We start from the raw sequence: 27,019 nt of genomic DNA on the forward strand, positions 1-27,019 counted from the left end.
GTCTGGGATGATAGTGTTTTGTCTCCGTAGCGTCCCGTTACACGCGCTGTCGACGTAAGCGGCGGCCCTCTGAAAATGAGCCGGGTGGCTCGGCGCTAGAGCGAGCGGCGAATTAAAATCCTACTTGGGGGTTGACTCAACCCTCCGGGGTCGATAAAGTGAGCACCACTTTGTGGGGGAGGTTAATTGTGGCTGTCCGCTATGAATAGACTTGCTGTCACTTGAGGAACGTGGGAATTTCCAACAATGGCTTTGGGCTGTAAGCAGAAGATGAGAAGGAGTCCGGGTTGGCCGGCGTGTCGGTGGCCGGCGTGTCGTGGACTGACGTGTCGTTGACTGACGTGTCGGTGCTGTGGGTGTGCGTCATGTAGTCGGTGGTGGTGACCCAGCCATCGCCGGGTTCCAAGAAGCGTGGCGGCGGTGGCGGCAAGCCACCGCCCGAGGACGTGGAGCGCCAGCGCTGCGTCTACTGCCGCGAGATGTTCGCCGCGCGCGACAACGGCCGCGGGCGCTGCCCCGACGCGCCAGACCCGGTGCGCGGCTGCATCCACCGCGCCAGCTGCCTGTGGTGCGCCGAGAGCGTGCTCTACCACTGCATGTCGGACCCCGAGGGCGACTACACCGACCCCTGCTCGTGCGACCCCACGGACGATTCCTTCTGCTTGCGCTGGCTCGCGCTCTCGGGCCTGTCGCTGCTGGCGCCCTGCATGTGCTGCTACCCGCCGCTCATGCTGTGCCACCGCTGCGGAGAGCGGTGCGGCTGCTGCGGGGGCAAGCACAAGGCCATCAGCTGATGAGGACGTGGGGGGGGTGGGGTGGCGGGGGGACGAACGCGAGTGGAAACCGGCCCCCGGCGGCGGGCAGAGGGGGTGCGGGCGGCGGCAGTCGTGGCTATGCAAGGTGCAGAGACGCACGCGGTGGCGGCGCTGGCGACGACGAGTCTGCGGACGGTGCCCAAGCCCGCGTGGCTCGCGATGCTCGTAAGACTGCTCGTCGTAGAGCCGTTGCATTTGGAAACGTGCGTACGCTACGTGCGAAAGTGCGCGCGCGTGTGCAGAACCTAGTAACGCAAACCTTGAAACGCCAGGTCCAGAGCGCGGACCTGCGGCTTGCTCTTGCACATCTACATTCCTGACACCGGATCTCTTTAGTTTTGCGCATCCTGGCTTTCAGGCCGATTGTGTCACCGTGATCTCCGTGTCTGTTCACACTCGCGTCGCGTGCCCCTGCACCGGCCTTGAGGTTCCCAGTGGCACACGGGGGGCGTGGAGGGATGAGCTGCCATCGCGTTGAGTTGCGCAGGGAGCGGCGAGGGGGGGGGGGGCGTTGACATGTAACGTGGTCGGTCTTATCAAACAAAAGTTCATCCTGTGTTCATTTTCCAAACCGCGTGCATTTGACCCCTAGATTAATTTGTGGTGCGAAGGGGACGCGAACAATGCTCCTTCACGCAGTCGGCTCCACCTCGGCGCGTCCATCCCGAGCTAAACCTGCTGCTCGGGTCCCACGCGCAGTTGCCAGTTGGTCACGGTTTCCAGACCCTGGGCGTGATGCTGCGAGCCGGGCGTCCCTAGAGCGGCGCCGGTGTACCACACTGATTTGGGCTCATCGCGAAAGCGCGAGATCGTCAGCAGGGCGCCGGGTTGCTGGTAGGGGGCGATACGACACATCGGCTTCGAGCTCCCGCCCCTCCCGTCCCATCCTCCCGCCACCCCCTTGGCGCTGTGCTAAGACCACGGGGGAAGCGCAAAGCCGCGGGACGCCCAAATAGAGCGTGAGCAACAGACGCGCAGAAATATCTTCCTGGCTTCCACGTGTGCCAGGGGTGGGGCGGGGGTGGGGAAAGTGGTGCCAATCTGTCAGCTGGCTGAAACTGGCGGGCAGATGCGAGAGAGTCCGCAGTGCATTGCGTGGCATCGCGAGCTCAAAGTTAGCGCCCCCAGAGGAGGGAAGCCGCGGCGAGTTACGTTGAAGGGTGAACGATCGCGCCTCGCGATTCCTTGTCGATTTCCAGCTGCATAAATTATCTGGCCGGATTTGCATCGTTAAGGCCCTACGACGCTGCCGCTCGGGTGGAAATGTCACCGCGGTTACGCGAGTGTTTCGGTTCACGCCGTGACGGCGAAGAACAATTCTCAGAACGAAATTTTAGGGTTTAGGTACGCGACGATTCGTATCGAAACTAAAGGTCGAGCGTCGTCAGGACGAGATCCAGGATATCGGGCCCACGGCGCTTGCACGCCTGCAGCCATTCTCTCCACCCTGGTAATCGGCCCGACAGGTAGCAGCACAACATCGGTGTTCTCCGAGCCCCATTGTTTAATCGCTTCCTCTCTTAACCGGGCGAGCACCCATTGAGATTCAGTCTTTTTTGTTGTTGCAAGGAGTGTGTGGGGTGGGGGCTCGCGTGACTGGCTGTGTAGGAACGTTACTTTTTCATTGTGATGAAGCCGAGATCAAGTTAACGTGCGCACCTTGGGGTACGACACCGTGGTAACTCGACGGACTCTTTTTGTGAACGGTGGGTGTTAATAGTCACGTCACAGGGTAAGCGTGAATGGAGACCCTCTGCGTATTTCTCATAGAAATATCACTTGGGCAGCTGCCGCAATTTTAATTGCCGGCTCCGTGCAAACTGGCTCGGCGGCGAGTGTTGCCACAGCGGTCAGCTGCAGTTTGTCGTCCAGCAGGAAGCGACTTGGAACTACGCCTTGCCTGCAGATGGGCAACCCGGAGACGGTGTCTTTGGTCCTCGACGCCACAGGCCTAACAATGGCTGATCCGGTATCATCCAGGGTGGCCGATGCTCACGATGAATTCCTTGCAGCGTTGTTACCTCCTAGATCACACTGATGTACGACAGCAAGCTCGCTCGTTGGTGTTTATGAGACGTGTGTCATTATTAGGGTACTGTGGTAAATTTGATAGCAAAGTATCATTTTGAAAAAAAAAATCAAATGCAATGTGAAACATCTTCGGAATATAACAATAAATAGAACGTGTTGTATATAGAGCAGTCGGTATTTACGTTAAGCTTTCTGCACACGGGCGTGGATACTGCCCACGGTTTGACGCTGGTAGCATTCGTTACCCTCAGTGGTACTGATCGCAACCCCCTTGGCTCATGGGCCGCATATTCTTCATTTAACTGGGGGGGGGGGGGGGGTTGTTGGTGGTGGTGCAGCCTCCCCGGGGCCGTGGTTAATTCGCCGTGGCGTGTCTGAGCGGTTTGCGTGTCACCGTGCCACAGGGGCCGGCGCCGGGCTGCTCCTGGCACGAGGTGGGGGGCCCTCCCAGGTCCTCCCGGAAGCTCTGTGTTACAGAGCCTGTGCCCCATTTTTACGCAGCTTAAAAATGTGGGGCCGGTGGGCGCACGGCGGAGGCAACGGAGTGACCTCAGGAGCGTTTCTCACCGCCGCTTCCCCCGTGCTGCTCCACCTGCTGCACCGCTCGCTCCGCCCAAACAGAACCCTCCGTCGTCACGGCTCCCAAATTTAAACACGGGAGTTAAACGGTTTCTAAATTGCGACACTAACTGCAACTCTAACCGCGCTGGCGACGACGCGCCGGTACACTTGTTTAAACGAGCGCTACCACAATGCTGCTTTCGGAGCAAGTCGTAAGCCAAAATAAGCAACGGCATCGCTTTTCTGTTAAATCTTTTTTTTCTTTTTAAACATCAATTTCCCCAAGAGCGTGGAGCTGACGGGGATGTCCCTTGGCGCGCCGTCCGCTCGTCTCTTTAATCTCCAAGCGGAGGGCGCGGGCACGGCCACAGGGGAGGGGGGGGGGCGGCCACGCGAGCGCGGGCACCACGCTCCTGCAGCAGCTGCAGTTCCCGCTGGGTCCAAACTCCGACGAGGTGCTGCCGTGTCCCCCTTCTCGGCCTCCATGACCGATACCCTTACGGCTCCTCCGCTACTGCCCCCTAACTCCCCGGACCCTTCTTTGGTCTCTGGCACGTTACCCCCCCCCTGTCCCTCCCTCCATGCCCCACGCACGCCCCTCTTCATTCTTCGCCTCCTCACCGTCGTGTCGCAAGTCCAGGCGATCGCCTTGGCTCGTCGTCTGCAAAGTGCAGAAGTAAAAAAAACAACCTCCGTACCAATTCCAGCCTAACTGCCAAGTACGTTCTCTTGTTTTTAATCAAACTTTCTCTGTGTGTGTGTCCCTCTCGCAGTCGCTGTCTCTCCGCGTCTTTTCTCTTCGTCTCACTTTGTATTTGACGCTCTCCTTCCTCCCTCCACCACCCCCCCCCCTCGCCCGCGTGCACCCTCCACCACCTTGGTGCCAAGCGTGACGCCGTGTGGTGGGGACTGGCGGGGGGCGTCCGTGGCGGGCTCACGAGGAGGAGAGGGCCGCTTCGTTTGATGAGGGGTACCGCGTGCGTGCGTGCGTGCGTGTAGAAGCTGCTGCTGCTGCTGCACAGATGTGTACAGGGGACAACCTTTTTTGTTTTGTATTTTTCTACATTTCAGATTTTCTATTTTAGCAGTGCGGAGTCGCCGGCTCTCGTACGTTTTTAATGAATAAACTCTTTGAGATGAACGCGCAAAGGTTTGAGGTAAATATCGCTGCACGAATTGCAGTATTTTTAAAATAAAAATAAAAAATACAAAAATAAAAACACCCACACTGGGGATACCCATATTAAAATATTATATATAAAGACGACATCTAAATTGAGTTAAACATTGAAATAGTATTATTATTAAATGTTTCGTCATATGATTCTATATTTTTGACGTAATACAGATTTTATGTTATTTAATCGTGTGATATTTAGCCCGTTGGTTGTTGTTGTTTGTGGGTGTTGACCCTGCTGTGTGTGGTACTCGGAGGAGGGGGCAGTGGTACGTTCATTCGCGTGCGTCGTCACCATGGCGACAGGGGGGGGGGCAGCCCCTCGTGACCTGGAACTAAACGGACAAGGTTTATAATTCATGCACAGCACCACCCATCCTCGCTTCCATTGACACCTAACGATCCACACTACAACCATTTACGGTACACTTAGTTAATTGCGCACCCTTTATGTGACCATATTTTACCGAGCGAGATGTACGTGTGTTGCAACCGTATGTAGCCGTCCGTGCTAATCGGTATAGAGGGGGAAGGTCATCAAACTAAACACAAAAAGTCGTTCTAAAGAAATGAGTTTTCAATTTAGATTGGAAAGTGCATTGCTCCAGTGGCTTCCTAATATCGGAAGGAAGAGCGTTCCAGACTGCCGCAGAAGCGCATTTGGAAGCGCGCGATGCAGTGACCGTCATTGTCCGATGGTTAGCCAGCAACAAAAAATGTATTCTTCATTGCAAGAGAGATTTCAGGGGAGCTGGTTTAGACTTTTTAATTGTGAGTAATTTCAAAAGTTTGGCTATGGCCATGACGCTGTGGTGCAGGCATAACGCAAGTGATGTCACAGGGTCTTTAAAGAAGTCCCCCCCGTCTCGCAACAGAACGTGGTGCCTAATGCGGCGGGAACCCCCCCCCGGCCAGTCCGCCAGGGTACCCAGCCGCCGTGATGCGCGTCGATGCACGGCGCTCGCCACTCACGACCGTTGGCCGTGGAATTCTGGACTGTACTGTGATAGGCTACTGCCGTTACGGTGGGGTGCGTGAGGGTGCACGGTGCATATGTAAGGCAGGGACGATGCAGTGCGTGCGTCGTTGGAGGCGGGGTGGGGAGGAGGGTGCCAGAATCACACCGTGGTGTTTCCTGTCGATAGGTCTCTTGTCGTGGAGTTGTGTACTTGTGCTCTTATCGGTGTACAGATGCTGAGTGGTGGAAAAAACGTGGAGTGTTCTTGTTTGGGCATTACGGTTGACTTGGGTTTAAATTGCCTTCGTTGAAATTGTTGAAAACTTAACATAATTTTCCCCTTCAGGGGAACAAAATATCCAGTTGTATAATGCGCCGCAGAATGATCATCAGGGGTTCAGCAAAACATCTTAAGGTTTAAAATGTGTTACAGCCGAGAGCCACACTGCTCTATACCGAAAGCGTTTCCACATGCAGTCGCGTGGACTGTGCCATTACCCTCCGTGAGATGGACTTGAGTCCACACATGTGAGCTGCCACTCAGCTCATTCCAACTCCCCTCACCAGCTCTGGGCACTCATGAGATGGGTATCGCCGCCACGCTCTTTCACTCCGACAAGAACAATCAATCTGGAGTGTCGTCAAGCCATTCGCCTCCTTAGCGCGACGATTCTGATTGGTCTCCACTTCCTTTTCGACGTCGTATATTGGTGGTGGTGGTGATAATGAGGGTTTTTTTTCCCCCAGAATAAATGCGACTTTTTATTGTTGTTGTTGTCCTCGTCGTTGCCGGCCGTAGCCAGGAGGCACGCATGATGACAGACTGAGTTGCAAATGCCCCACCATGCTGGCCTCTGCGGCACTGCACCGGAGTCCGTGAAAGTCTCACGTGCTCGTCAAGAACCGTGGCACTCCTGGCACGACCAATCGGTGATGCATCACGGCGCTTGAGCCATTGGCCAAACAAATTCTCTTATCGGTACCATCCCGGGTGACACATGCTGATGTTCATTTTCTTGAACCAATTGAATCCTCTTAGATCACAGTTATTTCTAGCGAGGTCACAATGGTAACTGTGAACGAGAAAGAGATGGTTAACAGAAGGTACCGCTGCATCCGTGTGTGTGACAGCGAAGATCGTTTTTGGGGAGGGACAATTTTTTTTTAATTAAACGTCTCGAGAATATAAACGTGTAGAAAACACGGAGTGTTCGCTCTGCCAATAGGTGTCTAAGGAGTAGCATTTGCCAGCCCAGGTGGTACCGGTTAGAGTTGCTATTGGCGCTATGGGCCGGTGTTATTATTTCCAGAGATTTACACGCGAGTGTGGCGGGGGCGGGCGGCGGGGGTGCGCTGTGCCGCGCGGTGGGCAGCAGAGGGACGTGCAGCAACGCGCGCTGCTGCCCGACAGAGCGGCGGATTCGCACTGCAAAACTTCAGCTCCCCCCACCCCGCACTAAACCAACCAGCGTGGCGAAGTACGGTCGAAATAAATCCCCACGGCGCACAAGGTGTGAGGAGGCCCTCGTGTAGCAGTGGATTGACACAAAAAAAGGCTGTAGCATGCACAGAAGTTTAAAAGGCCAGCGAGGGCAGCCACCTGTGGCGAGACGGTATCGTTCGTGTGGTGCAGCAGCAGCAGGGCTTTCTCAAGCCCCCATAACCCACGTCCCCACCCTGTTTCTACTGAAATGAGCATTGAGGCAATGCGTATCTCCTGTTTACAGCCCCTGAGCCAACGATGGGAATTCCATATTCCCATGGCAGGGCTGAGTCTATTCAGAGAATAACTGATGTGTTTGTATGTTGAACTTCTTTCGCACCGTATGTAGCCAACTACGCTAATCGGAGGTGTGGGGGAAGGACAACAAACTAAACACAAAAAGCAGTTCTAAAGAAGGAGGGATGAAAGGCTGAGTCGATCCTAAGCCACAATCTAATTCGCAACTTTTCCAATTGCGAGCCTGCTGGCTGTCCCGCTGAGCCACCTACCAATCATCAGATATCTTGACCGTCTCATTGATGCGCATTCAAATTGGTGTGAACAGGTGTAAAAGTGGACACGTGGTGAGGCATGAGCACTGGGGCGGAGGGGGGGGCGCGCTTGGGAAGTCCTCATGAGGGGAACCCATGTGATCAGCGGTGCGTTAAAACAACTAGTTGTGCTGTTGCCTACATGGGATCGTGTGTTGGGCAACGTGCAGGGGAAATTAACACGCAGAAGTAACGACATCGGCTAACGGCGCTCGTGTCTGCCGCATTCTCGACCAAGCAGAGGATCTGTGCGCGAGGGAGATTGTAGCGAGCCGGGCATTCTGGTTGTACCCTGCACACCATACGTTTGCTGGTGGACATTTCTGGGCAGTTGTGAAGTGAGGTTATTGTATCACCCATTGTAACGTTTGGACACAATGGAAGTGACCTCTTGTTGGGAAATGCTGGTCATGTGATTCGAGCCGGGTGTAGTCCATGAGCCCAGACCAGACATCCCATTTGTCCATACCACCTGAGATGGAATCATCTTCGTGATTCCAGTTTTTTTATGTGGCCAATAACTATGGTTTCTGCCTGACCCAATCCAATGAATTGACATCTGCGTTCTGGTGGCAAGAATGGAATTTTATCCAAGATCTGGTGGCATCGTGTCAAATTTTATTACGAAATCCTGCAGTTTTCATAGACATGGGTTGACCGATGAGTACATCTGGGTTTGGTCTATGGAAAAAGTGGCGACGGTACCATTGACACTGAATCGAGTGATAACCGTTTGAAATCCGTGCGTTATCAAACAGTTCACTCTTGTTAGCCGTAGTGAATTAACCGGTCGGAAAGTTTTGTCTACCTTGAACAGGACCGGCCTCTGCTCTGGCCCATGGACGAGAGCGTTGTGCGGCCCCGGGCTGAATGGGCTCACAGCCGCAAGTGCTGGGCGAGGGGACTCACGCTTTTGTACAGAAATTCTGGAGACATGTCTTGGCTAGAACCCATTACACCCCCCACCCTCTCCCCCACCACCTGTGCAGATTTGTTCTGTGTGTAAAACCATCAGTAATTGTTGTGGACAACCGCTGCTTTCCGACTCGCGAGCCTCCGTTTTCAATGGCCATTTTGGTTTTTCTCCAGCCCCACACTGAAAGCGGTGCACATATGGAGGAGTTTAACCAGGTACGCGCTCACATTGGTACACCGACTACTTGGACGCGGGCCGCCGTCTCCGAACGTGAAACTTAAATGGCTGGGTTTTTTTAAACGCATTTTCACGAAAATAAACGCACTTTAGAAGGAAGTAAACGTTCAGTCCGACACACAGCTCAACCGGAACTGTAACGACGTGAAGCTGCGTTGAGTAGATGCTTTGGGTGAAATATTTGACGAGGATCGAGGCAAGTTTTTTGTTGTTGTTCCGTGTAATTGTACCGGGCAATGTTTTTTGAGAGTTGAGATCCGACGAAATGTGTGTCTTTTAAATGTTGGCGCGTTGGCGGCGGCGTCGTTCGCAAGCCCGTTCCCCCGGGGCTGCTCGCTCCTTGCGTTTAGGGGTTTTGACCTGTCAGGGGCTGTTTCTCGGGTCCCTTATAACTTGATGGTAAATGTCGGGACTTTTCTACGCGTTGTATATTTTCTACACTTTCAAGGACGAGGAAGAGCGTCTGATCCACACACCGTGCATGTAGCACCGGCAGTGGAGCTCGTGTCGACCGAAAGGACTCTTACCATATGCAAAAGTTAAATAATGTACTATTTGTATTCAGACACAGGTAGGGTGTCGTGTCTGCTGTTTACACCGAGGCTTCTCAAAAGCTTCCTGTGTGCTCGTGAAGCCGTGAGGACATTGGGACTCGTGGGAAGCCGATGGGAGCAAGATGTGAGATGTCACTTTACAGAGGGCCTTGCCTAAACTCCTTCAGGTCGTGATCGACTTAATGTGGCACCACCAAGTTTGTGCGGGAGGGAACTAGGCTGCAGGGTTTGCGGTGGCAGTGAGAAAAGCGCCCAAGTCTCTGTGCTCAGTTGCCATCACACCGAAGGTTGTCTTACGTGGTTGCCAGAATTTGGACAGGAAGGAGAGAAGATATTTTCTTGAAGCTTCAAGCAATGTCGGCGTTCTCTTCAGTGATTTGGTTGTGATGAAGAGTTAAAGGCAGAGCTGTACAAAGGGTCCTGGAGCCATTTTATATTGGTAAGATGTCATCTATGAAGAAGACTGGGCATTGCTAAATTGTTATAATTCGTGCACTTGACGATTTTACGATAAAAAAATGTTTTAGTGAAATACGTTACCTAATTGCAGGGTTGCTATTTGACACAGTCATATTTGGATACTACAAGAAATGTCCGTACCACGCAATGATTGCACCATACCGCACTTTAAACGTGGTAAAACTAATCAAAATTGCAAGTAATTCTAAATCTTATAAATAGCAAATTGCTCTGATGTCACAGCAAAATATCTTCACTGAATTATCATTGGTTGGACAAGGAACCTTTTCGAACACCGTAACAATGTGATTTCGGCCCTTGAGTCAATTTCCTTTTTGTGACTTCGTTTTGGGTAGAGCGAATGTGGCGACGCAAGTCAAATCGAAATGCCGTGAAGTGAGGAGTTTCATTTGTTCAGGCCACAGGTACCTGGCGCCCCCTGCAAAGTGACGTGGACTGTGATGTGCCGTTTGCACAAAGTGGGGATTTTGGTCGGAGTGACTTGTTTTTCTTGGGCAGCACCAATTGTGAGACTTGTGGATGGCCACACCAGGGTAGCAAACTCAATGTGTTTTATTATTGGTGCTGGCTTCTTGATAAGCACCCACAAAAGCTTTGCTTCTTGTAGAAGGGATGAGCAGACGCTCTCCTGGCAGCACTTACGTGTTTCGCTGTATGAAAGCTGGGGGTAAGGTTCTGGGCGTATTGGCTTAGGCTGGGGGTCGGCAACCTGCGGCTCCCGGGGGCCGCATGCGGCTCTTTAAGGACTGCTTCGTGACGTTATTCACATGCATTGTGGCCCTTGAAATATTGATGATTTTTTGCTTTTACCGAATTCTAAAAGAAATGCTCTTGTTATTTTGGTTGCCGCCCCCTCCTTGGTCGAGGCTGACCAATATTCGTGGGGCGTGGTGCCTCCGTGCCGCCAACAACATCGCTCGATTTATACTAAGGAGGCCGCGTTCTGCAACATGATCTCTGTTCGGCATTACCCTGCACTCCACCTCCACAGAAACATTCTCTCGCTGGTTCACGTCACCCCTGTCCGCTGGTTGCTGGCCAATACGCCACCCCCCCCCCGCTCTGTCAGTGGGAGGAGCACTGCCGAGATGTTTTTAATCTGCCTTTGTGTTTTTTGAAAGACACGGGACGTGTGTAGCACCAGAGCGAACGGTACCTTTTGAAACTGATAACACTTTTTTTTTTAAGAGCATTGTTGTTAATAGCCTTTAAATTGTCTATTTTAAAAATGTTAATTTAAAATATATAATAGAAAAATTTGCAGTTGCAATCAGTTGTTTGTGTGTCCTGCATTAACATGATATTAACTAAAGGCGACACACTGGGGGTAATGTACATGCCGTTTTCGCGGTGGTGGGAGGCTGTGTTGTGGAAATACTTCTTCCACAACACACTGAGCTGCGGTTCACGTGTTCATCGCTGAGTGCTCAACCTAACATTCCCTGGCGTATACAGGTTACTCTCCGTGTCGTGCGAGCGGGCAGCAAAGAGCATTTAATTATCCACGTTTGCAGCGTCAGGTATTTTGTGGGAATGTCACCTTGTTTGTATATTTACCCGCCTATTGTCTTACACTAAGCTTACTAAAAGGTATTTGAAAGAACTAAATATTGAGAAGCAGGGGACTGACTAACTTAAATACACCTTTTCGGACATTATCTCAAGCACCAGTCTTGTCAGTGTATCTGAAGAGCTTTCAGACTATGATTTATCATTGCTCATGCCCATGGCTATCGCCATGTTGTGGTGACAGTTTCATCAAACTCCACGCCGTTTGTTTTGCGAGCTCGGCGTCCGTTCGTGTGTCCCAATTATTTTCGTATTGTGAGTTGAATAGCTCAATTGCAACGTTACACGGGAATTTAAAGCATTATAACATGGAAACAAATTTGATGTGTCCGCAAGATATGTAACTGAACATTCTTAAGTGTTATGCAGCCGTATCATAAGTCTTTATATTTTAGTTGTGCCTCTGTATGAGGGACTTGCGTATACCCCCATTGAAACCATGACAGTGTAAAGTCGGTGCAATTAACGTGTTGGGACTGTGACTTTTATTTGGTCAAATTCAGTGGCGAGGACTGTTCCAAAAAATTTGGAACAAACTCTACGATGGTAAATCTTATGGGATAGCCTAAATATATATAACAGTGGGAGACAATTGTGCTCAATGAACGTGATTATTGGTCATGATATACATATGCTGTATAATTATTAGGAAGTGATAGAAAGGCCACTTTACGAAATGTTGCACTATCTCTGCAATTCTTGGCTAAAATTCCACAGACATGTCATGAATTATTGGCCGAAAATTCTCACCAGATTTCCATCACTGGCGGATACACTGTGTAAATCGGGCAGTAAAACAGATTTGGTAACAAGTGGCTAAAAAGGTCACCAATGCTCCGATTAGCACGGTTAACTCGTACGTTGCGAAATAAGTTCAACATACATACATGTTTGAAGCCCCGTCTGGGTACCTATAATAACAAAGCCAGCCCCTTGGCTTCAAAGTAAAATAGCTGCGAGATTTGAATTTCGTATTCATTGTCTCAAAACATTTTGAACATCTCTTAATGGTCTGTGAATCTGCCCAACTTACACCAGTTCACAGGCCAGGGATCGTGCCCGTCTACGTTTCTCTCACAGAGCTTGTGAACACGGTCGATGGTCATGACTCTAGGTGCCCTAAACAATCGCTGCCCCCTGACCTTCAACCACACCAACTCTTGCACAAGCTCTCCCGGTCGTGTCACTTAAGCATAATGGCAACAACGAAAAAGTAAACCGTGGCAGCGAATACGAAAACTGTCGATTCACTTGAAGGACGCAAAGGGACAGGCAGAGCATTGTTGTTAGGGGAGAGCACTTTCTCATAATGTGTGGTACGAGATTGCAACTAAACTATGTTTCCTGCTTTAAAATGCATTTGTAATGGCTTGAGATTCAGAAATTCAAATTGAAAGTGTCCCCTACATTTCCCGCACAAAGTCAAATTTGACGCTTGATTTGCAGTAACCCCCAGATTCCCTCATTTTCTTGCGTCCTACACATCTAACAAAAGTGCCTCGGTAATTAAACCATATGGAATATTTTCATTTAATCCAATATTTTTGCTTTAATCGCATAGCATTTTTGTATTTTGTGAAGCATTTGACTGCTGTGTACAGGTACTAAGTGTATGATGTATATTTTATTTTGTAACTTTCATAAATACTGTTATAACCACGTTATCGAGTGTATAATGTACTGTAAATACGCAGATAATACCAAACATTATTAATGTCAAATAAGTATAAAGATGTTTTTTGTTTAATCATACTTTCAACTTTAAGCATATCGGTTGACTATTAAATATAATAAAAATGTATACCTGCTAGATTATTGCGTTTGTCTTCTTTATGTATCACAATACTAATACTGGTAGGAACCTCCTGGTTACACCAGCCCACAGGGGATTATTGTGTCCGTCTGTCGTGCAGGGAGGGGCTGGGTGGGGAGGGAGGGGCTGGGTGGGGAGGAGAGGGTGGGGCTGGGTGGGGAGGGGCTGGGTGGGGAGGGGCTGGATGGGAAGGGTGGGGAGGGGCTGGATGGGGAGGGTGGGGCTGGGTGGGGCTGGGTGGGGAGGGGCTGGTCACCCCGTGGTGGCCTTATAAAATTCAACGTTTAACCTACTCACGCCGGCTTGTGCCCGCCCTCACAGTCGGGCATATTTGCGGAATACACCACGCCGCCGTTGACCCTGGCCATTGACCGAGCAACCTAACGTTTCTACCAGCTCCCTCCGCAGGAATGTGTTGTCGTCCAATTATGCTCCCTGGACTTTCACGTGGTTAAGCATAACGACTCTTTAAATGACATCTATAAACTTCTGGTTCTCTGCCATGCACTTCATTCTCAGCTTCACGCGTTATGAATTTTGAGCCATTACATGGCGTGTGGAACTGCTGAGAAATTTAAAAGGGGAATGTTTTCTCATGATTATGACTTCCATAGCTCAATGTTGTATGACACACTGCTTCTATCCCTCGCGTTCCTGCAATGCCACAGTCTATGCTGCTGTTGCGCATGAGCTGATCTCACTCCACGTCCATGGTGATCATCTTCTGCGCTCTCCTTTAGCTATCCTTTTACCAGTTTTGCCATACGACCGTCATCCTTTTCCTGTGATGTGTCCTGCTGAAGTTAACTTTTAACAGTCAATATTACGTCTGTTTTGTATGTTTTCTGATCCATATGCTTGTTTTCCTGTTTCGCAACTTAATTATGAACATGGGTCTCTCAATGCTTCTTTGCACAATCTTGATTTGAAGCTTTCGTGACTGCAGGAATCCCTACTCTTTGGTTCTTTCGGTAAAGTCACGTAGGTATCAAATAAAATAAATCACGACGTTTCGGGCACAACACAAGCGTCCGTCACTTTCCCACCTAATGACGTACACTTGTGTTGCGCCTGAAACGTCGTGATTTATTTATTTGCACACTTCAGATTTTGTAGTATGGCATTTTATTTGTCACTACCTACGTTTATGATCCTTGTCATAGACATGCACTTATTTGTGCATTTTTAACGAAGGTAACGATGGACACCGATCATTACAATGACGATGGGCAGTCTTCCCCTTACCAGGGTTGTAATGACTGTGGAGCTGATCGCTGTGAATACGAAGAGACCCTGTGATGATCGCTGCTTTAGCAACACACACACATCGATTCTCAACTCCTCACACTTTATTCCAGCACTGCATCCTGACGATGTTAATATTTACTTTCATCCATTTCTTTACCAACTCTAAATACCTACATTGAATTCAGAAGACTGATGGGTGGGAAACGTGTGTAGTATGGAGAAAAACACAGCAGGCAATTTGGAGGTTGGAAATAGAACGTGGTAGGAAGGTGTTGTAGATGTAACCATAAAGAGGGGGTAGTGATGGGTGGGGCACATGTGCAGGGTGAAGGACAGGTCACTGAGACAGGCATTGAAGTGGCACCCAGAGGTCGGCAACCAAGGGAAGCTCTAAAGCCGAAGTTTAATAATAATCAACAATTAAGTAAAGCCTCCCTCTTCTAAAATGCGCAACAGTGCAATTTACACACTTCAGTGGCAAGATGAAACACAAAATAATAACTGTTGACTGCCCTACAAAGAGAGGTGCCACTCATTTTATTGAGCACAACGAAGGGATGAGGATGATGACAATGATGATGGATTTGCTGAGGCTCCTGAATCATATTTTGGTGTTATTGCTGCTGATGCTATTGCTGCTGTGATGAAGATTTTCTGCTTTTGGTATTGCTGTTGATACTGATGGTGGTGGTGCTACTGCTACTACTGACGATGCTATTGCTACTGCTGCACCTAATGCTGTTGCTGAGGATACTGATGCTCATTTATTTTCTGCTGTTACTGATGCTGGTACTAATGATGATGTCGATGCTATATCTGCTACTGCAGGTGCTAATGATGATAAATATGGAGGTGATGCTACCAAAGATGTTCATGTTACTGCTGACACGGCTGAAGCTGATGGATTGAGCCAACCCACATACTTGCATTTGAACTCGCGACGTATGACTGAGTCAGCCCCTCTGATCGAGTCAGCTTTGTCCTTCCACCAAACTTTTAAAATGTCATCACCGTCATCATTACCAACATTGTCCTTTGCACCTTTAAAGGGGGCCACGAGCACAACTACATTATCACGGCCGTTTCCCCTTTCCCCGTGCCGTACGCTGCTTACGGCGTTGTGTCTGGCGACGTTGCGTTGCCTCCTCTTGTTCCTCCGCTTTGGTGGTTCCATTGGTTCGTGCTCGCCTTTTGGCCCCGACCTGGCGTTCTGATTTCTCCACTGCCTTTCCCGTGGCCCCGCTGGGCTCTGGTGTCTTGGACTGCCGCTTCCTCTTCAGCGTTTCACCAGATTCTGTGGACTGAGGACAGGGGAGTTTATTTTTTGAATAATTTCTGCCATTTTAACTCAAAATTTTATCCCGATTATAGTATTATCAGCATTATGTCTTGATGAAGTGAAAGATACACACTTGAGAAACCAGTTTAATCACGTTTGAGTGGCTGAAACCCAAATACGAACCCAGGAACTCATTGGTTCTGGCTCAGCATCTCTGATCTCTGGCCACCTCAGCTGCCATACCTTTTTGGATGATGATGTTCTTCCTGAATATTCCTTCTGGTTCCCATCATCCGGGGTCTCATCTTCTTGCACGCTGAGTAAGTCTGCCTTCCTATGGAGTAAAGCGACATGCAAAAGAGCGACGCTTAGTGAGCAGTCGGTAAACAATCATAAGTCTTAAGTCAATTGCTAACCTCTCTCATAAATATAGTGCTAATTGTGATTGGGTTTACATTGGTCCAAGAGCTTTCATCATCAACTGAAGGAAATTTATTTTTAAAAATCAATATTGTCCACATTTTGAAGACGGTGAAGGCAACATTGTGGTTAACTTAAGACTGGACTGTGATTCAGTGGACAGATTTGAGGACTTGAGTGATGTGATTTTATTTTTGAGATGTGAGGACTGGAGTGATGTGGCTCAGTAGGCCAGGGCAGGCCACACGTGAGACCTGCAGTAGAAACCATGGGGCAATGGCTAGGACTCACAGACTATGGGCAGCAGAGATTGTCAGAATCCTCTTTCCCATAATGTTGGGGCTCTGTGCGGCCAGACTCCTCACAGCCTGTACGCCCCACACACACACACCAAGGTTCATACATCGATTCATCCATACAATGCAATATAATACCAAGTGTTTTATTATATAGCATCTAACACAATTCAACGTGGATTTTTTTTATGTATAATGCAAGACAATGTGGATTTATCTTTAGCCCGTAGGATAACAGGCCGTAATTGAATATGCGAGTATTTTTTTTTGTTTACATTTAGCCAAGTTTTACAATGACACTGGCACACATTACCTGCTCCGATTTGAATAACATCACAAATTTGACATCCGGTGTGATGCAGGCTGCGCATGAAATATGGTTTAATACGCCTGTATTAACCAGTGCAGCCATTTGGTTCGAACCGCAAATCTCTACAAAAAGCAGCAACACGAATTACCACTCAGCCATGTCACTGCCCAGAGTTCTGCTTTCAGCCACATCATCATCATCAATAGAGTTATATGAAGTAGTACACTCAGTTTTGTACCTTAGTGCTGAACTGAGGTGGCTTGAAGCCTTCGGGAAGGTATCTCTTTGTGTTGGAAAAGCTCTGCAAAACAACATAGCAGTCTAATTGAGTGATGTTTCATTTTAGACTTATGTTAGTTAAGTCTAGGTCTGTAGATTACATTTTTTCATTCTCATAATACAGTCGACTGAAGCACTCAAAATGTAATCCACTCTAACAATTCAATATTGCTTTGTTGCATTGAACAGAGCCCCATAGTTTAGATGCAGTACTCTTGCCAATAACGTTTGGTAACAAAGCAGCCTTGCCATAACATACCTGACCACTGGTGAAACCCAGGTCAAAACCAGTCCAGAGGTTGCTTGTTGAACAAATGGTGCTTGGTTAATATTAAGTTTGGAAAGCCAATAGGCTAATGGACTAAAACATTAATTTCTATATATGTGGAGATGCCAAACGGAGGTCTGCTGATACATGCTTTTGACAGAGCAATGAGATCAGTTCTTGTGCAAGTGTGCAGTCATTGGTGACCAGGCTGAGACCATAAAGTCAATACACTTGAGAATCTGGTTTAATCACAGACGGCTGAAACGCGGATTCGAACCCAGAACTTCAGTGGTGCCAGCTCAGCACTTTGACCTCTGAGCCACCCGGATAGCATGGGTTGTGATTGATGATGAAAGGATCACATTTATTGATGATGAGGACGATATATATTATTTATGGCTAATAGAGAACTCTTTACTCTGCAATGGAATCGAAGGGATACCTGTGTTTTTCATATTCTCACAATCCTGTACCTGGCGCACTAACAGAAATACGCATTTTTATGTAAAAGTATACCAATATGCATTGCGTTTTTTTATATTCTCTAGGTAATAACGAATATTTTGGTAGGGAATTACATTAATAGGACAAATTGAAAGGTTAGAGCAATTTTAAATGAGTCGTGTCAGTCTTCTATATTCGTTACTCCCACCTCTTTGGTGTCGCAATCTATTAAATGTCTTACAAACGTTTTCGCTGTTTTGGTGGCAACGGCCCACAGCCACTAACAATAGATTATCATTGGGGTGGGGAAGAGCCCAGCGAGTAGCCACTCAGGAAACTCGAGGCATAGAATTTTTTTTTTATAGTAGTATGATGAAGAGGATGATGACAATGATGGAGACAGGTGATAATTGTTTTTTTACCCTTTTATCTGGCAACAAAACTGACAACTTTTTTACAAGGAGTCATGTTTGCATTGACCACAATACGCCTTTTGGCATCATCTGGTCCAACACCATGTGAGACTTGGCTCTAAAGAAAGCTGTCTCGGGTGTGGACCAATCAATTTCAAGGACAGTGCATACATTATTAGAGTTATGTTTTTTGTTTGTATTCCGACTGCGGGTATTGTGGTCAATGCAAACATGACTCCTTGTAAAAGAGGTGTCAGTTTTGTTGCCAGATAAAAGTGTAAAAAACAATTATCATATTTCGTTACTGGAAAATGAGGTTCCAATGATGGAGACAGGTGTTAATTTATGACAATGATGATGATGATGATAGTTGCACACCCACCTTGTCGGGTGCTGTGAAGAGTCCGGCTGGCAGCAGTGGTTTGAATGTGGGTTCCAACTTGTACGTGGTGCTCCTAGCTTCAATATACTCCAGTACAATATCACATATGCTGTACAGCTTCTACATACAACACACATAACAAACCCACCACCCATGTGAGTCTATGCATTTCCATGTGAGCCTGTTGATCTTTATGTATCGGTGTCGACGAGTCACCTGGTTGAGCTTGACACTGTTTGGGTGGTGGAGGTCATGAGTCTGCTTGATTAACGCCAACATCCTCCACATGTATGCGTGACTATGGTTCTCATCCGAGTCCAGTAGCACATCCAGTACCAGATGCACACTCCTGGAATAAAGAGACAGAGGCTGAGACAACTAGAAGAGATGATGGCTGGCGGTCGAGAATAATGACGGAGTGGCAGAGAAAGAAGGATTTGATAACTGAGTGTATCCACCGAGAAAATTTACTGATTAAATTGTTCAGGGCCATTGTTCTAAATATTTCCTTTTAGTTATAATAACAGTTATTTTGGGTTATATCGCATATGTGTTGTTAGCCCACAACCACCCGACACAGCCAATTAGTAAGGTTTATTACGTAAACAAAACAAACCAATGAGTTACTACTTCAGCACACCAGTCGTGAAGCGTATGTGTTAAATTTCATTTTAGGGCAGTGCTATCAGTCAGTAGAACTGACACGACAAGCAGTGAGAAAGTGGGGCCTTCTCTCTATCCTCTTCCACCTGTGCTGCCCATTCTCACTCGTGGATATCGAGCAGCTGGTTGACACTGTCAGGGTCTCTAAAGTCAGGGTCGTGAGCCAGGAGGTGCACGGTGAAGGGAAGCATGTTCTCTGGCAACAGGGTACGATCCACATCTGTGGGGACATGAAGCAATGCGAGAGAGGGGAGAGGCAGATACAATGGTCACAGAATGCTGTTAAGTTTTGATTTCCAGTTCTAGATCTGTGGAGATGGAGTACATTTTTGAGATGAACACAGCCATGCACATACCCGTGAGTGTGGTGCTACTAGTAGCACTAACGCGCTGGTGCCACAGCTGGCGGCGCACTGCGACGTTGTGCAGAAGGCAGTGGTGCGCGTGGAGACGGCGTTCAGGCATAGGGTCGCGTGCGCATAGCGCAAACGCCGACACAAACTTCAGCGGCAGCCACAGCCGAGTCAGCAATTTATGCAGCTTCACTGCAAAACGCTCGCGCACTTGGAAACACTGGTCCTGCATGAGGAGAGGATATGGGGAAATAAAAAGAGGGGGAAAGAGAGAGAGCAAAAAGAGAGGAGAAATAATGAGGGGAGAGAGTGAGGGGAAAGAGACGGGAGAGTACAAGCAGCTCACAACAGATATCTAGGCCAATGGTTTTCAAACCTTTGCTTGTTATGGACTGCTACAAGCCTGTCTATGTACACTTAAATCTTGATTTGAAGCTTTCGTAACTGCAGGAATCCATACTCTTTGGTTCTTTCGGTAAAGTCACGTAGGTAGAAAAATAAAATAAAAAAATAATATATCACGACGTTTCGATCGCAACACAAGCGGTTGTCCTCAGGCGGAAAAAAATAATCCAGCAGTGGAACTGCTGAACCAGGAAGAACACGGCGAGAGAGCTGTTACAACAAGAGGTTATATATGTGGCGAAGGGCAAACAGGCGGGGTCCGAGCTGGAAAGGAATTCCATCCCCGCACGCAAGCACGTCAGTTGTGTTAATGGGGGAGATTAGGGAGAGAGAGATTAGGGAGAGATTAGCATGAAATGAGCTTCTGTCGCCGTATCGTCTTCGCATATGCGCACAGAGCAGTGTTAATGGGAGATTAGCACTATGTTGATGGGAGAGAGGCAGAGAGATTAGGGAGATTAGCAAGTTAATGTCTTGTCTATGTGTAACACAAGCTGTGGCACTGCCAACTGTGCTGTGAGAGGCAAGCGCGTCAACGCAAGAGAACCACCAACGGTGGTCGCACCAGTGAGACACATAGACCATCACACAGCCAGAACCATCGATACATCGAGGCTAAGGGAGCAGAGGTGGCCATGTTAATGAGACCCCAGCCCTTTAATGCAGAGGCACCCAACAGGGCAATGCAACTCAGAGAGTCGGAGATAACAGCCAAACGGCAGGAAGGATGGAAGCACCACAGCAAGTTACGACTTTGCTTGGTTAATAACGTCCTTCCAATGATTGTTATACCCATCTTATCGGTGTAAATTGTCTCTTGTGTTTATATATCTGGATAGCTTCATGGACACATCTCTGCCGTGGCTGATCATTGTTATAATGCAGTGGGCTCGCACGATATAGTTTTTTTCCGAGACCAAGGTACTCTGCAAACCTTCGTGAGTATAGTACCCTTGAAGTGAATGTTATTGTAAAGTTGGAGAGATTGAAAGGTGGTGGGTGCTGTGGTGTTGGTGATGGGTGGTGTGATGAAGGTGATGCCTGATAGTGTATAGGTTAGGGGTGGGCTGTGTGTCGGTCCTCACATTGATGACGAGCACGCAAAGCTGGAAGTGGCGGTGGGAGAAGACATCTCGGTAGCTGGGCTCCTGAGCCAGCTTCAGCATTGCTACCGCGGCTGCCAAACGCAGGTGAGATTTACTCGCCTCACTGAGGGAACAACACCATTGTCAATTTTGTAAAAAAATAAATGGTGCCCAAAATATTTTTTATCAAAGCGCCAGCGACATATTCCAAAGAGCAGTAGCACATCATCCACTTGTTCGAATCCAGTAAACTGCCCTGGTTAATACTGCGGGTGTATTAAGTGTTAAATGTGCACCGTCTGCTTCATAGTGGATGTTAAAAGTGCCATGATGTCATTTGCAAAGTAGGCCATTGACGTGGTCCAAATTCGCTAGATTTGAAAATGTAATTACAAATTACCTCATTGGGAAACATAGCAACCATCACCTTCTACTGCGAAGCCTTGACAGGACCACCTGAAAAAGGGTCTTGATATTCAGTGAGACTTTCCCGGGTAGTAAAACGTTAACAAAGAGGAGTCAACGACTATGAGTGGATGAAAACTATCAAGTATAACGATGTTTATGACTACCCACTAAATATCAAAGCATGACTGAGTTTCAATTAACGAATCTGAAAGAAGATTCAGATTGAGATCCACCTGATGCTGCCATGCCCCGATAGGTCTCCTTCTGCAACCAGGATTCTGCAGAGCAGGTTCAAGGTAGAGGGGACGAGAGAGGAATCCCTCACTCCCAGCAGCCACCTCACCAGTAGTTTCATGCCCTGCATCTGAGACAATGGGGTTGAGCGTGACAAACCTACGTGTCAATTAAATCGCTACAAATCTTAAGATGATCCAAAATGCTGCTGTCAGACTCCTAACCTACACCCATAAATGACACCACATCACCCCAATACTCCAATCCTTCCACTGGCTCCCAATCGAATCCCAGATCAATTAAAATAATTTTATTAAATATCTTATAAAGTTCCTCCATGGACTTGCCTCTGACTACCTCTCCATTTCATCTCACTCAACTCCTCTCTAAACACTCGCCTACCTATCTCCTCTCATCTCCACTTTCCTTATCTTTCCTGTCCACGACTCCAGTCAACATTTACTCAGTGAGACATCACTCATTCTCCTCTACTGCTCCCATAGTCTGGAATGCCTTTCTCCCAGCCATCCATGCTTCCTCTCCACCCATCAATTGCATTTGGTCTGTTTTATCTTACAACTACAATTGTAGCCTGCCGGACTTATAAGAAATCTTAAGAGCATTTTCTGTACTCCGGCCCCAGGACTCAGGAAGTAAAGAAGGGATGGTATTTCTTCATACCTTAGCAGTTGTTTCAGGAGACACTTCCTCCTTGTCAATCCACAATGCTGGTGTTCTAATTTCTGGAAACTGACACCAAAGACAAAGAGTTATTGTATGGCCTACACAGGCTGCTACAATAATTGTTGTTAGCGATCTATTTTGGCCAGAATGACACGACGGAATCGTGTGGTCAGCACCATTCCTGGTCGTCTTTGTCTTCCCATTGTTAATGTTTATGTAATGTTGTAACTTGGCGGGAGACGACTTTACGGGTAGCACACTCTTTATTAACACCAACTTATTTTACACGGGTGGCTAACTGCAGCCTAACCCACGGGGTTCCCCTGGCTACACCCACACGGGCTCTTCGCCCCGTAGCTTCTCGGAACCCACCCGGCTGGGGTGTCAGTCTCGACTCTGGGTCCCACAGCCTCGTCCCACATAGACGTCAGACCACGGGTCCCATAGTCTCGCCTCTGAGCCGCACAGGGTCCCGGCCCTTACAAGGACAGCAGGACTAGGGGTCTCAGGGCCCTACCTCTTCAACTCCGTCTTCGATCTTCAACTGGTTATTAACTCCTCGAGTGCTCCCGCGCGTCCCCCTTTATAGTCCTCCATGCGGACGTCGCTGAGAGCACCCACCCCAGTTGACCAATCACTGCGCGCTGCCCACGATCCTATTTCCCACATTGTGTCAGCGCGCACAACCACGCACCCCGCGCCGCCCCGTGATACATCACTGTCGGCGTGCGTCAACACCACCACACTCGATGTAGCCACACCCGGCGCGCTCACACACACGCCCCCCCCCTTGTCAGCGCGTACCGCCACTACATCACCCCCTACCACAGAGCTCGCAGCCGACCCGGCTGCTATAAAAATGTATTCCCCCCCCCCCCCCCCCGTGTGTGCCCCGTAACACAAGCAACAATCACAACAACACAACACAATAAGAACTCCGCCATCCGTAAGAATCAGAACATGCCACCGCAACAACAAGAACAATATGTACAAACCGGCGAGCGACAACAATAAATGTGTATACAAAAAATGACTCGTGCAGCGTCCCTTCATTTTCGACCGCCCCTTGAACGGGACATTATACCGGGCAGAAGGGGAACGCGGCGACGAGCTGCAATCTCGGGCCCTCCCTTTTTTTTTTTAATGAAAAGTGTCGTGTCTTAGCACGAGTCCGCCTGGCCGGTCCGTCGTACGGCACCAGACGCGGTTGACCGTCCGGTGGCGCCGGCAGTCCAGGAAGGCACGGGGCAGGCATCGGAGATCCGCGCGTGCCTCGGGGTTCCGGTTCTCGACGGTCAGCAGTCGTCAGGTCCGAGACACCTGGGAGTGGGTCAGGCGGAGACACGTGAGGATCAGACTGCGACACATCCCTCCCCGAGTCGACGGCCACATCACACGCTCGGTCGTTACGGCACAAAGGGAGGCCATGTGGTGCCGCGAAGGGTTTCAGCTGGGAGGGGTGTACGTACCAACGGCGTTTTTCCCATTTAATCTGGATACTCTGGGGTCGCGCAATATGCACGATTTCCACAGGTCCCCCCCATGGTCTCAACAATTTAGGGGACGTAGCCAACGGTGCATGTGGGTAGTGCAGCCAGGCCTTATCGCCTGGTTTCCAATCGTGCGTATACACCTTTCGTGCATGCAATCTTTCGTTAGCGATCTGGCGAGACCTTGAATTCAACCTCGCAGCCTTCCCGCGCTTCAGCCAGTTTGGCGATATTAAATTTGATGTGGTCGGCCAATTTAGACTTCGCACGTGGCTGGGAAATCCCCAGTTGGACATCCATGGGCGGATCGGCCTCCCGCCCATACATGAGAAAAAATGGGGAAAACCCCGTCGCCGCATGGGGGGCCATTCGATAGGCCGCGAGTACCCCAGGTACCTGTAAGTCCCAATCAACCTGATCGTTGCAGACCTGTTGGCACAACATAGAAGTAATCGTCCTGTTTAGACGTTCAACCATTCCATCAGTCTGCGGGTGGTACGGGGAGGTACGCACTTTCTTCGTACCCAACAGGTCGCACACCTCGCGCAACAAAACGCTCGAAAAATTCTTTCCCTGGTCTGTCAGCAAGCGTTCAGGGGCGCCTTTGTCCAAAACATAGCCCTGGACAAAGGCGTCCGCCACTGCCGCAGCCGACTGGTTGGCGAGTGGCCACGCCATGGGCCATCGGGTGAAGTATTCTACGCCAACCAGCAGGTACTTGTTACCCCTAGGTGTAGCGGGAAAGGGCCCCAAGATGTCGAGCGCAACCAGTTCGTTCGTGCGCGAAACCTGGATGGATTGTAGCGGTGGATTAGCCGCTATTGGTGGCGGTTTTCTTTGAGCGCACCCCACACACCCCTTGAGGATGTTTGCCACGTCGCTCCCCATACCCGGCCAATAATAGTCCCGTTGGAGTAGGGCGAGCGTTTTATGAAATCCCAAATGCATGAGTCGTTCGTGAGCAGCCAGAACGACTCTACCCCGCATAGCAGATGGCACAACGAGCGTATGACGCCGGGACATATTGTCCCACTTCATCAGGAGGCCCTGTCTGACCACCCAGGAACCGACCCACGTCTCCCCACCCCCGGGAGCCTCTGCCTTCCGACGCAACGTGAGTAGGGAGCTGTCGGCCATTTAGAGACGGCCCCACTCAATAAGAGGCAACGCGAGTAACGAGTCCCCGCCCGTGGGAGCGGCGGGCGCGTCGACCCGCGGAGCGTCAGTGGCGGCGAGCAAAACTTCCGCGGGGACGGCGACAGGGGGTTTACACCGCGCCGATCCCAGAAGACATGCGCATTCCGAGCGAGGCGACAACCGCGACAAGGCATCCGTATTCGAGTGCCGCAATCCCTTACGGTAAATCGTCGTGAATTGGTAATCTTGGAGGACCTCCAGCCATCGGGACAACTGACCGGAGGGTTGCGCCACCCGCATTGCGTATTGGAGAGCCGCGTGGTCCGTACGAACAGTAAAATGACGGCCGTAGAGATACGACGTGTCACACAGTAGCGTTGTTCCGCAGGTGACAAAACTCTGCTACCGTAGGCGACCACCCGTTCGACCCCCCCGACCACCTGTGAGAGCACTCCCCCGATACCCGTGTTACTGGCATCCGTGTCAAGCAGGAACGGTTGCGTGAAATCGGGGTAACACAAGGGAGGAGCCCGCACTAAGGCGTCCCGAAGGGAGCAGAACGCAGCCTCCTCCTCCGGCCCCCAGTGAAACCTTACCCCTTTAGCCGTCAAAGCGTGTAGGGGCCTGGCTATGGTGGCAAAATTTTCGGCAAAACGGCGGTAGTAGGAGGCGAATCCTATGAAGCTGCGGACCTCAGTGACTGAGGTTGGCGTTGGCCATGAGCTGACGCAGTGCGTCTTAGCAGGGTCTGTAGAGATCCCTGAACGGCCAACGATATGCCCCAAGTACCTGACCGATTCCCGAAGCAGGTGACATTTAGCCGGTTTAAATTTTAATTTAGCGGAACGCATCCTGAGGAACACCCCTCTCAAGCGCTGGAGGTGCTCCTCGAAAGTCCGGCTGAAAACGATGATATCATCGAGGTAAATCAAGCAGGTGTCCCATTGGAGTCCTGACAAAACCAATTCCATGAGCCTCTGGAACGTGGCGGGAGCGGAATGTAGCCCCATGGGCAATCGATTGAATTGAAATAGGCCTCCTGGTGTCCGGAAAGTGGTCTTTGGTTTCGATTCCTCATCGAGGGGCAATTGCCAAAATCCCGAAAGCAGGTCAAGTGTCGAAAAAAACTGTGCTCCCGCCAAGGCATCCAGCGACTCATCCATCCTGGGGAGTGGGTACGCGTCGGCCATCGAGATTTTATTTAGGCGGCGGAAATCCACACAAAACCGCAAGGACCCGTCCTGTTTTTTAACAAGGACGATGGGAGCACCCCACGAACTGGAAGAGGGCGAAATGATGTCGGCAGCCAACATGTCATTAACAGCCGACTGCACATGCTCCTTCTCGGCTGGGCTGAGCCGGAAGGGATTCTGCCGAATTGGGGCCGCGTCACCCGTCGCTATGTGGTGGCGCAACAGGTCCGTGCAGCCAATATCGTACTTGTGTCTGCTAAACACGTCAGCGAATTCGAGTAGCAGGCCCCTCAACGCTCCCAACTGCACACTAGACAAGTTACTAGACCCAGCACACAACGAGTCCAACCATTCTGTCTCCTCCTCCAATGGAGGATGCGTATCGAGGCTAGAATCCGCATGTGCAACGAGCTGTTCATCCACGGGTAGCAGCGCCGCGTGAGCCAGCACCGTGCCCTGTGTGATAACAGCTGGCCGCGACCCCGTATTCAGAACCATAACGAATGGATCCCTGTCCGCCCGCACCATGGTCTGAGCTACCGCTAAGTCGAGGCCCCCAACAGCTCTGTTTGATGGCCCCAACAGAACACCTTGTTCCGCCGCATCCACCCCGAGGGGTTTTTGCAATCGAAGGGGTACCAACATTTGCGATCCCGGGGGCACCCGCACAGTCTGAGTTGCCAGCGCCTGAACCGTTGCACAAACCGTGCGTATTTTGGTAGGACTTGTCAAAAATGCAACACGCCGACCCGATGGAAGCTCAATACAGGCCTGATCGACGAGAATTTTAATGGGCATTTTAGCCAGAAAGTCCGTACCCAGTAAACAAGGAACTGCCAGGGATGATGACACAAAAATAGGACCCGCCAATTTTATATCGCCA

At 49.7% G+C, this 27,019-nt stretch overlaps 2 protein-coding genes across 3 annotated transcripts in view; one reads left to right on the plus strand and one right to left on the minus strand.

Annotated features, from left to right (window-relative positions):
* LOC144728965 (sprouty-related, EVH1 domain-containing protein 2-like) overlaps positions 1-13,142 on the plus strand; it is a 65,454-nt gene extending 52,312 nt beyond the window's left edge. The window contains exon 7 of the mRNA XM_078608761.1: positions 372-13,142. Coding sequence (XP_078464887.1) covers positions 372-794 — 423 coding nt within the window. The 3' untranslated portion in view covers positions 795-13,142. The remainder of the gene's footprint in view (positions 1-371) is intronic.
* Positions 13,143-14,476: 1,334 nt separating this feature from the next.
* The window catches only part of LOC144728967 (sister chromatid cohesion protein PDS5 homolog B-like), a 30,877-nt gene continuing 18,334 nt past the window's right edge, over positions 14,477-27,019 (minus strand). For both annotated transcript variants that reach the window (XM_078608762.1, XM_078608763.1), the window contains exons 22-32: positions 22,314-22,382; positions 21,632-21,762; positions 20,991-21,114; positions 19,504-19,726; positions 19,253-19,367; positions 18,701-18,833; positions 18,485-18,604; positions 16,937-16,999; positions 16,384-16,460; positions 15,916-16,006; positions 14,477-15,694 (exon numbers count right to left, since the gene is read on the minus strand). In XM_078608762.1, the coding sequence (XP_078464888.1) occupies positions 15,467-15,694; positions 15,916-16,006; positions 16,384-16,460; positions 16,937-16,999; positions 18,485-18,604; positions 18,701-18,833; positions 19,253-19,367; positions 19,504-19,726; positions 20,991-21,114; positions 21,632-21,762; positions 22,314-22,382 (1,374 nt within the window). In that variant the 3' untranslated portion in view covers positions 14,477-15,466. The remainder of the gene's footprint in view (positions 15,695-15,915; positions 16,007-16,383; positions 16,461-16,936; positions 17,000-18,484; positions 18,605-18,700; positions 18,834-19,252; positions 19,368-19,503; positions 19,727-20,990; positions 21,115-21,631; positions 21,763-22,313; positions 22,383-27,019) is intronic.

Source organism: Lampetra planeri, chromosome 30 (assembly GCF_965212315.1).
Source record: "Lampetra planeri chromosome 30, kcLamPlan1.2.h2, whole genome shotgun sequence".
Classification (NCBI taxonomy): domain Eukaryota; kingdom Metazoa; phylum Chordata; class Hyperoartia; order Petromyzontiformes; family Petromyzontidae; genus Lampetra; species Lampetra planeri.